General features: G+C 37.7%; 1 protein-coding gene across 2 annotated transcripts; it reads left to right on the plus strand.

Annotated features, from left to right (window-relative positions):
- Positions 1–8,692: 8,692 nt before the first annotated feature.
- LOC137406571 (uncharacterized) lies at positions 8,693–12,252 on the plus strand. 2 transcript variants are annotated; one of them, XM_068093175.1, is made up of 5 exons: positions 8,693–8,961; positions 9,301–9,465; positions 10,314–10,367; positions 10,641–10,804; positions 11,620–12,252. In XM_068093175.1, exons 1-4 carry the CDS (start codon positions 8,884–8,886, stop codon positions 10,758–10,760), a joined length of 417 nt encoding a protein of 138 aa, XP_067949276.1. In that variant the 5' UTR covers positions 8,693–8,883; the 3' UTR covers positions 10,761–10,804; positions 11,620–12,252. The 2 variants fall into 2 exon arrangements, with proteins under 2 accessions (XP_067949276.1, XP_067949268.1); XM_068093167.1 differs by having other exon boundaries at positions 8,700–8,961; positions 10,308–10,367.
- The last annotated feature ends 441 nt before the right edge of the window (positions 12,253–12,693 follow it).

The following is a 12,693-nucleotide window of genomic DNA, read 5'->3' on the forward strand; positions in this document are numbered from 1 at the left end:
TTTCATATATTTTTTCTGCAGTTTTACATAATGCATTTGTTTTAAAGCTCTCTGTGTAAGTATCTGCAATATGAGAATATTTGCAGTGTATGAGAATATCTGCTCTAACATACCATAATTTAACCATGTGAAACATATCTAAAAAATAATTAGGTTTATACATGTACATATGTTAGACTAACATGGTTTTTATGACAAAAAGTGATGTAAGAGAATAAGTTGAGATATAATCTAAGTTATGTAAAATATAAACTTCTCATTAATTTCTCTTAAACATCTGTTTCCGTGGCGTTTATGGCATTGCAACAACATCAAGTATCAGTATGAAACAAAAGATTGTAACAATTAAGAAGTACATAGGAATACTCGTATATTACAGATTGCTTTGCAAGGAGAAAGTAGCATCAACACTAGTACTATTATCAGCATTAACAAATTTAGTTCAGCATGTCTTTGATTCAATTCTTTGAATAATATATAATACATTGATGCCCTACTCTTGATAATGCTCCAGATGAAGCTAGCAATGAATTTCAAAGCTTGCAATGCCTTTAAAAAATGGTTCATTTAAAAAAGAAGAAAAGAAACTGTAATACTAGCATGAAGGCTAGTATTACAGTTGGGATGGTGGATAATAACTTTGCCTTTTTTTAGCATAAATAATACTCTATGAATTATTAGTTGCGATCAATTTTTAGTGAAATAGAAAAGTCACAGACAATGAAAATTAATTTTAATGGGATTATCTGTAGCAGTACTACAGTATCACTACAATACTACTACAGTGCTGCCACAGTAGACAAACTACTACAGAGGCAATGCAATGAAAAAAGATAAATGTATCTTTTTTCAACAGTCGCAAAACTTAGTTTTGCAACATTCAAAGTAAAAAAGCTTGTAGTGGCTAGCCTGTGATTTAAACAGCTTATGAGAACTTTCGCAGATTGGATTAGTACATTACAGAAGTAATCAGCAATCAATTCTTAGGAGAATATAGTCTCTTACCAAATGATCATTAAATTTTCCCCCAATGTTTTGCTATCATAAATTTTTAACATAGCTTTACAAATCTTATTTAGTTTCTAAAAAGTGCGAGAAATCAGCAAAAACAACACAGCTTTTTGCACATGCCATTCACCATCAGTCCTGACTTTATGTTGGAATAAATTATTGACATCACAACTGTAATTACTAAAACTGTGTTGAGCAAAACATTGAATGCTTTACTGCGCCTGCATATCATATCAGTAAAATCTAACATCACTGAATGCTCATGTTTACTGCTTTTATGCAAGTAGCTCGGTGCAAATTGTTCACTTTTAGTGCTGATATTAACAAGCTGAATGAGCTTACAAAACTACTAGCATTAATCAAAGGTCGTGTTGGCTAATTATAAGTAACATAGGCATTCTAACAAATTACTACTACAAGCAAGGTGCGAAAAGCCCCTAAACAACCAATTGTTTTCAAAACGTAATTGGTTTACACCTATTTCAGTAATTGTAAGCACAACAGTGCAATGGTATTAACACATATCCAAGGTCCAAACTATTAACATATTGGATACCATGTTAATTACATCAGAGGCCTTGGTAAAATACACAAAAAATAGTTCAAACAACCATACAACTAGTCAACGTTTTTATGGTGTCACAATTGCTCAACCCCCAAATATATGAATAAAAAATTACAAGCTAAACAAGCCACTCTCATTCAACCGAAACTACACACTTTAGCAATGACATATCAAAACACCTCTTCATTTTATGTGACAACATCAAGGATCAAAAAATGATATGTAACTTTCTATTTGCAATTTTTTCGTTTATAATGTTAATAATACAATTTGTTTTGATCAATTTAAAAACGATTAGCTTTCATAGTTAGTCACTCCAATCGAGAATCACAAAATGTTGTAATATCTGGCCATATCTATAGGTTTTATGGAGTAGTCAAAATATTGGAAATATGGGAAGTAATTTATCTCGTCAAAAATAACATACTAGATATATAGACAAAACATTTTGAAGACGGAACATAGAACTACGCTGTGAGTTTGGTGTAAGAACATGTCGACGTTGGCTTTTATTCCTAGTACGTATACTTATACTCAAGTAAAAACGAAAATCCGAATACCACAAAACACCCATTATACATGTATCTATAATATTGAGAACAGCGTAGATCTATAACGGATTCGCATACGGCTGTCCTAGCTTTCGAACTTCTATAAAGCTGACATCGCACGGGCTATATATTTGCCTCAGCATGAGGTTGTCTTCTCATGGTCTCCCACATACAGGATGAGGACGTCCAGCAGAAGCCCGTCTATTTGCGCTACGTTTCGCAGCACACTATGATGGATTCACCCAATCCAGCCTTAGTTTTATCATTCTGCTAATACTGTTCAAGTATTTTCTTTTTAGTTTTCAAGTTGGTTACAAGTTTTCAAGCTAGTTTTCAAGAAACTCCGATAAACAGAGTAAAAGAGAAGAACGAGTTGCGCCCTTCACTCATATCAACCTCTGTGCCCTAGTGGGCTGCAGAGAAAAAAAAGGAAAACAATCTGACAATGCTGACCAAATAACAATGCTGTGTTAGAATCAATTGTTTTTATGATTGTGAAGGAGCTTTCAACAACGATATTGTTAATTAAAATTGTCACAACAACCCAAAAAAGAAAATGTAAGTTTTGTCGAAAAGATTATCGTCGAAACCATTGTTGCCGATCGGTTGGTTGCTGTACTGTATTTGAACACTTACAAAAGGTTAATTCTTCAAGAGAACATAACTCTCAAGTACTATTTTCTGATTATTGTACTGTAAAAGCTAGTTGCTGCTATTACATATGTGATATTTTACTTCATCTAGGAGTTGAAGTAAAGTTTCTCATACTTATGCTAACGATACCTCATTTTCTCTATCTGAAAATGACTGCATGCCATCCAAGCTAAAACTTCGCGATGGTGATATCACACTTGATATGACTCACATCATACCAGATCGGTATCCAATGGCGAACCTAGGGCTGTTCCAGCCAGCAAAACATTTTATCATAACAGTTTTTTACCGAGAACTTCTCGCGACCTACGAGGAACTTTTTAACGCACTTTTTATAGTCATGATTTTACTTACTTCGAATATTACTTGACTTTTATTGAAAACATTTGAACTAGATCTAGATACGTACATGATGGCCCTTTTTTTCCTCGGGGATCGAGGTCTTAGGGTTCGATTGACCAAGACCAAGACTTGTTGGGGCTATGGATATAATAAGAGCCGCTGAGATAACTAAACAGCAATTGACCAAAATGGCTGAAGGTGATAAATCCTCTATAGCTGCTGTTGTAGTGGACAAGCCAGCGACTGCCAATAAAAGTTATATAACAAACTGCAAGTTTTGCACATACTCTTACCCGAGAGGTAGATGCCCGGCATATGGGAAGCAGTGCCGAAAATGTGGAGGTGCCAATCACTTTGAGAAAGCATGCAATGCCGCAAGGCCAAGGCAGTCTGTGAAAGCCAAAGAAACTAATAATGAGAAGCAGATGGAAACGTTATTCATTGGTATGGTTAATGCTCCGGACACGGTTTTTAAATCTTGGTATGAGACTCTAGTTCTTTCAAGCTGTAATGATCACAGTTCGGTAAATTTTAAAATTGATACTGGTGCTCCGACCAATGCTGTTACCAAAGAGATCCTCAACAAACTGAATGCCGAAATGAAACCCAGCAACATGAAACTGAAAGGCTACAACAATGTCGACATAACAAATCATGGATATGTGGAGCTGAAGGTCAAACACAGACAAGAACAGAGTGTGCAAAGGTTTGAAGTAGTCGATAATGGACTGTGTCCTATTTTAGGCCTAGAAGCATCCGAAATGTTAGGCATTGTGAAGCGTGTCAATGAAGTAACCACCTCTGATCTACTGGAGAAATATGCAGATGTGTTTGAAGGTATTGGTTGTTTGTCAGGTGAACATGAAATCTCTGTGGATTCCACAGTGAAACCTGTCATTCATGCTCCACAGAGAGTACCTATCAGTGTGACAGATAAACTCAAGAGTGAACTCGAGAGCATGGAGAAATCGAACATTATTGCTAAAGTCGAAGAACCTACACCATGGGTAAACAGTCTTGTGTGTGTTGAAAAAAAGGACAAAAGCTTGAGAATATGTCTAGATCCGAAAGATTTGAACAAAGCTGTCATGAGAGAGCACCATCAAATACCTACAATGGAAGACATAGCCTTTAAGTTCACAGGCATGAGGTACTTTACAATACTGGACATGAAGCATGGGTATTGACACATACCTTTATCAAAGAAGAGCAGTCTGTTGACGACATTCAACACCCCGTTTGGGCGATACTGTTATCGTCGATTACCATTTGGCCTTCATTCAGCAGCTGAAGTTTTTGAAAAGAAAGTAGAGCAATGCTTCGAAGGAATCCCCATGGCTATCTATTTTGATGACTTGATTGTGGCAGGTCACACTCAGATCGAACATGATGAAAATCTGGAGATGGTCCTACAAAGAGCCAGAGAGAAAAATGTAAAATTCAACAGAAGCAAAATCAAACTCAATCAGTCTCAAGTCAAGTATCTGGGTCATATTGTGTCTGGTGAAGGACTGAAACCAGATCCTGACAAGCTGGAGGCGATAAGCGAAATGCCCAATCCCACAGACAAGCTGGGCATTCAGCGGATATTGGGCACTCTAAATTTCCTGCGCTCATACATCCCCAACATGTCTGCTCTTACCGAGCACCTACGAGCGCTCATGAAAACAGATGAGTGGTCTTGGGGGCCTGCCCAGGAAGAATCGATGAAAATGATCAAGCGGTTATTGACCAGTGAGCCAATTTTGAAGTGCTTTGACGTAAAGGCAGATGTACAACTACAAGTAGATGCCTCACAAAGTGGGCTTGGGGCTGTATTGCTTCAAGGTAGCCAACCCGTAACCTATGCCTCGAGAGCACTCACTGATGCTGAGCGTAATTGGCCACAAATCGATAAGGAGTTATTGGCCATTGTCTTCGGATGCGAAAGATTCCACAGCTACCTTTACGGTCGCCTAGTTAACGTGCAAACAGATCATAGGCCTCTGGTGAGTATTGTCAATAAGCCACTCCAAAAAGCTTCACCTAGACTTCAGCGACTACTATTGCGACTCCAGAGGTATCAGATAGCAACCGTAATCTATGTACCAAGCAAATATTTTCACATTGCCGACACTCTAACGCGAGCGTACCTCCAAAAGATAACCAGTGATCAAAGAGATTTGGAAACTGAAGTAGTAATGATTCATACCTTGGAAATCAACTGTGGATTTGAAGAGAAACTCGTTTCGGCTTACAATGAAGATTATGCAATGCACCAAGTGTCTCAAGCTATACAGTCAGGATGGCCTTGGAGTGCAAGGAGCGAGGCTCCATCAGTGATTCATCCCTACTGGAATGTAAAAGACGAGCTGTATCAACAAGATGGCTTCATATATCTCGGTGAAAGGTTAGTGATTCCTCACAAAGAGCGTAGATATGTCCTCAACATGCTACATGCTGGTCATCTTGGCATCCAGAAATGTTGTAACCGAGCCAAGAGTTCCGTTTACTGGCTGGGTTTATTTAACGACATTCAGGTTGAAGTCTCCAACTGCAATGCTTGTACGAAATTCAGCAATCGACAGCTACGGGAACCTCTCATACCACAGGATATTCCCGAACTGCCATGGAGCAAGGTGGCCATGAACATTCTTGAATATAAATCTTGCAGTTATCTAGTAGTGGTAGATTGTTACTCTCATTTCCCTGAACTCAGAATCTTAAAACACAAGAGGGCTGAAGATGTTGTCATGGCCCTCAAGACCGTCTTCTCAGTGCATGGTATTCCTGTACAAATCATGGCGGATAACATGCCTTTTAACAGTCATATAATGAGAGAGTTTAGCGATGATGGGAATTTTACTATAGTAACGTCAAGCCCTCACTATCACCGCTCCAATGGTTTCGCGGAGCGGCACGTCCAAACAGTAAAGCAATTTCTAAAGAAATGTGATGTCACTGGTGAAGATGTCTACAGATCTTTGCTAGCCTACAGAGAAACTCCGGTGTCTGGGTGTCCCTACAGCCCGGCCGAAATGTTGTTCAATAGGGGTATTCGAAGTGGGCTTCCAAGGATGACAGAATCGCTCAAAACCGGCTGTAAGAGCTGGACATCAGTCGTTATTGCAAAAACAAGTGAAACAGAAAGAGTATTACGATAAAGGAACCAGACCACTGTCGAGTCTTTAACCTGGTGACAGTGCTTATCTGCGCACAGACGAACAAAAAGAGTGCAGACCCGGCACGATTGTTGCTGAACATAACACGCCTAGGTCTTATCTCGTCGATAACGGAAAGAATGTAGTGAGACGCAATCGGGCACACATTAAATCTCGTCCCTTACTCGAACGGCCAGAGGAACCAGCGATACCTTCTCGTCAACCTACTGGTGCCGCTGTCCCTGTAGATCCGGCATCAAATCTTCACTCCTCTGCAGAAGCTACGTCGGGCCCAAGCGTCCTTCCTGATGTTAGATCGCCTCGGGCTCCACCTGCCTCGCGTGGCATCCCACACCCAAAATATGGAGATTACGAGATGAAGTAATTAAATACTTCATCATCAACACTATATTTACATAGACACTATATCTACGCTGCTATTATCATATGTCTAATCACTTTTGTTTCTCTACTATAAGAAAAGAAAGATGTTGCATTGTTCATGGTTTGAACATTTATATTATAACCTCAAAGAAACATTTAAATGACCTTGAACAAAAGGTGATATAAGGAACTCGCGAAAAACCGGAAACGAGAGACGAGACATGGAGATGACAGAGTAAAGTTTCAAACTAAAAACTGATATGTTAATCTCTAAACATCTACCGAATAAACAGGTTCTTCAGGCTGGCCAGCCATCCCAAGCTATAATATAATTACTTATGAATATATAATAGTCAACAGCTTCATTCCCTACTAAAGACTACTAAGGTAATTATATAGAATAATACATCACTTACCACATGCCAATTTAATAACAAGCGCTAATGCTGTTCTTCCCTTATCTAAGCTATCGCAGTACTTTACCTACCTCACTGCTCATTCAATACTCCACAATAACTGCCCTAAATATCTCAGCTATAGCTTTCAACCTGTAAACCATGATCAGGACCAGATTTAAATTACCTAGTGCCATAAACCACAACAAACTCAATAGTCAGTAAGCCACCTCCAATTATTGTTCAGTTTCGCTCCAGTTGCATGGATATACACTGTGTGGGTTGTGGGTTATAGAGTTGAAGGTGCTGAACAACATGGCAGGTAGTAACTCACTGCAAACCGACACATTCACTCAGAATTAATGATGTTTTGAGAACTAAAATTAAGGAGTTGCCCTCTCTTGCCAAACAAATTTCGGCCATTTGATTGGTTTAAAGCGCAAGGTCGTTTAAGAGTGGATACAGTGTGTGGAGTTCTAGCATTTATTTATATTGAGAAATTGAGTTCCAATCGACAGGTTTTTGATTTCTGAGTAAGATAATCGGTCAGGTATAATTGCAGTGGCTCAAAACCTGGTCAGTTTCTGGGTCGTTTTGTAGGAGTGGAAATACAAAAGCTTCAAAGTTAGTCGAACCACTGCAAACGTTTAGTTGTTGAGAAATCGAGTAGTTATCTTTTTGTTTAACTAAATGTCACGTAAGCATCTTTTCCAAGCAAATTTTTAATTACAAGTATGAGTTCTTTTAGCAAAATAACAAAGTATTTGCATAGCTGTTTATCGTAGTTTTTTTTGTTAAGAGTAAATAGTAACACGCTCACGAAACGGAAAAATCTTCTCAAAAATACACCATTAATTATTCTGTATTCGTTTATATTTGAAAAATAGTTTTATATTTTTTAATATGAATACACGTTTGTAAAGCGGTATTACATAAAATATTGAAAAGTTAAGATTATGTTCTGAACAAATAAAATGCACATTAAAACGGTTGTCCACTTTGTTACCATTCTGAGAGCCTAAAATGATTCTATTTTATTTCACTGTAAATATTAGTATTAGCATCTCGTTAGGCATTGATTGTAAAAATGAAGGCAATAGAAGACTTTCTGTTGCCTTTACTTGTACTTTAGTGCAAGTTTCTTATCTATACTGTATTTGCTGCAAGCACACATTTTTTTAACTACTAACTTTATATTACTACCAAGTCTCAACTGTAGCACATTTTGAAACAACGACAGTATGTAGCTACCTAAGGAACAACCATTTAATTGTGTATCTCAAATTTTATTTGAACTTGTTACTTCAATGGTGCGTTGTCAGTAGCACCGCGAGGCCTAGACTGTATCTCATCTGTTTGGTTCACAAAAAGTGTAGGAGAGGAGGCAAGGTAAAGCAAGTTTTTGTAGTCTCCTGCAATGCAGGGCAGTTATATTTTCGGACTAGACAGCCTGCCTGTGATCAGTAGTCCTCAGTAGTCAGAGTCGCTTACTGCTTGCGATTTGTCTTAAAAAATTAATTGAAATGCACTGCATATTCATATTGCTTCAACCCTAAAAGAAAACCTCAGCGGGTCATCATGTATTCATAACTGACTTTTTGTATTCGTCATTTCATCTTCTATATTGGCCTACTTACAGGCCTCCCGTGCCTGTAGTCGGCAATCGTGTCGGTAGGTTATCGAAGCCTCGATAGCTGAATGACATGATCGCTGACGACAGTCAACTTTTACGAGGAGCCTGAGGGCCTACCAAATATATTTTTTAATTGCAGTGCATTTAAGCATTATGCCGCTCCTTCTTGCCTCATTGTTAGACGAGGCTGAGCAAGCCATCAAAGCCCATGAAATCGAATATGGCAACAAGTTTTACACATACCATGAGGACGGCCTATTCAACAAGCGTGAAAGACTTTTTGAAGGTAATCTCATATCCTTAAAGCACTTTTTCTCCACTGCCTAATTTGTGATCTTGTGTTGAAAATGAACATTTTATTTCTCGGATATTTTAGTGTAACCTTCATTGTGAAGTGTAGCCTTGATTGTAAAATGTAGGCCTATGCTTGGTTGTTGTGCAATAGAAGTACATGTCAATAGTAGCAAGCAATAAATGTATCAAGCATCATATACATGCAGCAGATAGTTCTCAATTGAGTGTTAGCAATCAAGTAAGGCTAAAAACCTACAACGTCTTCAGCCAATGAATCTAAAAAATCTGTACCATGTTTCTTAATTTTAAAATTTTATCTGCTCTAATTTAGCAAGGTGAAGATATTTGGAGAGGTGAGAACGTCATTCATGACAGTCAAGGCTATTTATGTATGTATGGCGAAGAAAAAGAGTATGGCGAAGAAAAAGAGTATGGCTGCATGTACGGCCCTGAAAGACAGCAAACCCAGAAGGAAAAGTACAAAGAACAGCGGAGGGTAAGTTACCGGTACACCAAGCATATTTTACTCAGCCTATTATAAGGGATATTTTTGGACAGCAAAACTCGGTCATTGTATGTCCAATATATTTAGACAGGGCTATCCTTCCATGTCTTTGCAAATGCACAGATAGTATAGTATGGATTTTACATAGAGATGATAAATAATATTTATTACTTTTATGGATTTTAATTTGTCTTATTTCTAAAATAGCTATCTTGTAACAAAAGCACGCGTGCACATTTATATTCTTGTAAGCCCGAAATCAGAGAATGCAGTAAATCTAAGTCTACACTACTGTGAGGGTTGCGACATGTCTAAGCTGTATTCGATACTTTGCTTTCGGTCTCACAGTACATCAAAGTTCAAAAACGTTTTCTCTTATTTTAATTCATCTACACTCTCATAGAAATTTGGTAGAATTGCAAAGAAACAAGGACTTGATTGGAATGCTCAGATACCATATCCTTGACCCAATAGCCAGTGAAGTTTACGGCAATCTGTCTAATTTTTCTTGAGAATTTCTCATCCCGAGGCCTCACACATGCGCCAGATAGTATTATATCGCAGTTCACACCTTTGGTTAAACTTGGACGTAATATTTTATTTTACATTTAATATTTCACACCTAAAATTTGCAAAAACAATCATTAAAAGCAAGATAAAATGAATGCTTATTTTGGAGCCCTGTCAACAAGGCCTTTGTTTGGACTCTTTTGCCAATTTGAATTTAGTTAGATTGTGCCCACAAATATAAATATGCTATACATGTGCATAAATTCATATATGTTGTCACATGGTGTCGATATACATAATTTACGTATTGTTTACATTTTTAGTCACAGAATCCAACAAAGAGACCGCATCCTCAAGACAATACATCTGATAGTAACACGGAGGTACTCACTCACATAACCAGCAATAAAATTTTAGGCAAATCGTGCAATATTAATTATGTGGAATTTCATTGGTAGGCGGATCTTCAAGCCATTTATAGCCCTAGATTAGTAGCTAGAAAAACGTGAAGTTATAGTAGGATAATGCAGAAGCACCCCTTGTGTAGGCAGGATTAGGTTTTAGAAACAAATTATTTGCTGCCAACTGCGATATCTGTTAAGTTGCCTGTTCACACCCAGCCAAACGTTCAATGCCTCGAGCATTCTGATTTATAGCTCAAGATAAGGAGGAAATGCAGTGCTTGCTCAGGACGGGTAGGAGTAAGAGCAGAGGCTATGCGAGCTTCCATAGATGTGGGGAGCATCTACGAAACGCCACAAACGACAGCATTATAGATGTAACTCAGACACCTGATGTTACTTTCATACCTAACAGTCTGGTGAGTGGTAATATTCAGTAACTCAGTTTTAAAATTAGAACCCTGTTGCATGATGCTTTCGTGTCACTTTAGTGTAAGTGCTCAGTGTCTGAATTGGAGAGAGTTGTGTAGCGATGCCCCTAAATCTTTGATTCCAGATTTGTAAAGCATATCAAATCGCTGGCATGCTTTTTGCTCCAAATCAAATCACTTAGAAGGGTGACTGCTCAGCTTTCAAATAAAATGAAATTAAAACCATCATCCACTATGTAATTGATGGTTTTAATTTGATTTAATTTAACAAGCTGGGTAATCCATTTTTATGGTGCTTTGATGCCAATTTCATGATTGGTGATTTGATGTGATTTGCAAATATCTAATCAGGATTTGGGAGCATCTCTGGAGTTGTTACCAACTCTTTGAGAAATTGATTACAAGGTGCCACAACACCATCCGATTCATAGACTGAGTACTTGGGCTAATGTCGCTGTTGTCTTCTACAAGTCAACTCTATGGGCTAAGTCGGTTGAGCAATGTAGGATCGGAGAAGATATATGAAGCCAGGAAATAATTGTGAAATAAAACTACTGTAAAAACAGTAATAAAGTCAGGAACTAGCAAAAGCAGATTTGCCCGGTTCTTTGAGATCGCCAAATTAACTTCCAGCTAATCACAATGTCCAATGTAACTTTCCAATCTACTTCATTAAATTAACAAATAATATTCCTGTCAAAGTCAAAAATCGTCGCAAATAATGCCACTTGAATACTGCATTCACAGTACTTTACAAGTTCAAGGAGATGTAAATACACATGCTATGACTGTTTTTATTTTAGATCAAGGATCTCCAAGAGGAGTTTGCAGGGAGTAAGAAATGACAGAGCAAAAATGCTTCCTGAGGCTTTCTAATACATGCAATATCTAGATAGGCATAGAACAAGTTTGTTCCCTATAGCTGTGGGTGAACTGGCAATGAGGTGGAGGGCACGCCAGAGGGCATCTGGCGTGCCCTCCCTTCATTGCCAATTCATCTGCAGCCATAGAGAACAAACTTGTTCTAGATAGGAATACTTTTATATGCAAAAACTCGAACTGTTTCAGCTTGTACTGTGCTCAATTTCGAGTAAATATATTGATCAAATAAAAACATACCTGCATACATAAAACATTCAGGATTTTCAACACTGATTTTTTTTTAAATAACCCAGACTTATATTCACTTATTTTCACATATCTACATGTAGTATATGTAGCCCTTTTCTACTGTGTTATTCTGTTCTCATTTGTGCTTGTTAAAGGCCTTTTATGGCTTTGGTGCTGATGTGGTAGTAATTAAGTTATGTGCAACATTTTCTTTTTATATCAAATAAAGTAAAATTATTAAACTTTACAATTTATCATGATAGATTCGTCCGATAACTGAAACAACCTACTTCCCATCATTGTTCCAGTGGTCCATCACCAGACATTTTGTCATAGCGCATCGGCTTTTCAAACAATGTATGTTGTACAATGTCAGCAATGCCAATAGACATACATCATGCTAAAGGTTTTGTGTGCTGCCCTCTGATTTTCCAGAATTGGCTACATTGTGCTTGTGGAGGTAACGGAAAAGCTGCTAACAATGATGCACAACAATTGCCACATGCATTATTTACATTGGAGCAAAAAAATACATCATCATGCCAACCGTAAGAAAATATTTTTTGCCCAACAAATCAAGAAAATTTTTTTGGTCACACAATGCTGCACATAAATAATAAATATATAAGCAAATTGACAATTGAATACCTACAGAGTGCGGTCATGTTCAAAATCTAAATAAAGTTAGTTGTTGGAGAAGTTGGTGTTTGCAGTAAAAATAAGATAGACTAATGTCTTCTGTTGCCCTTTCACAATCTTTGTCTTAC

This window comes from Watersipora subatra, chromosome 1 (assembly GCF_963576615.1).
Source record: "Watersipora subatra chromosome 1, tzWatSuba1.1, whole genome shotgun sequence".
Classification (NCBI taxonomy): Eukaryota; Metazoa; Bryozoa; class Gymnolaemata; order Cheilostomatida; family Watersiporidae; genus Watersipora; species Watersipora subatra.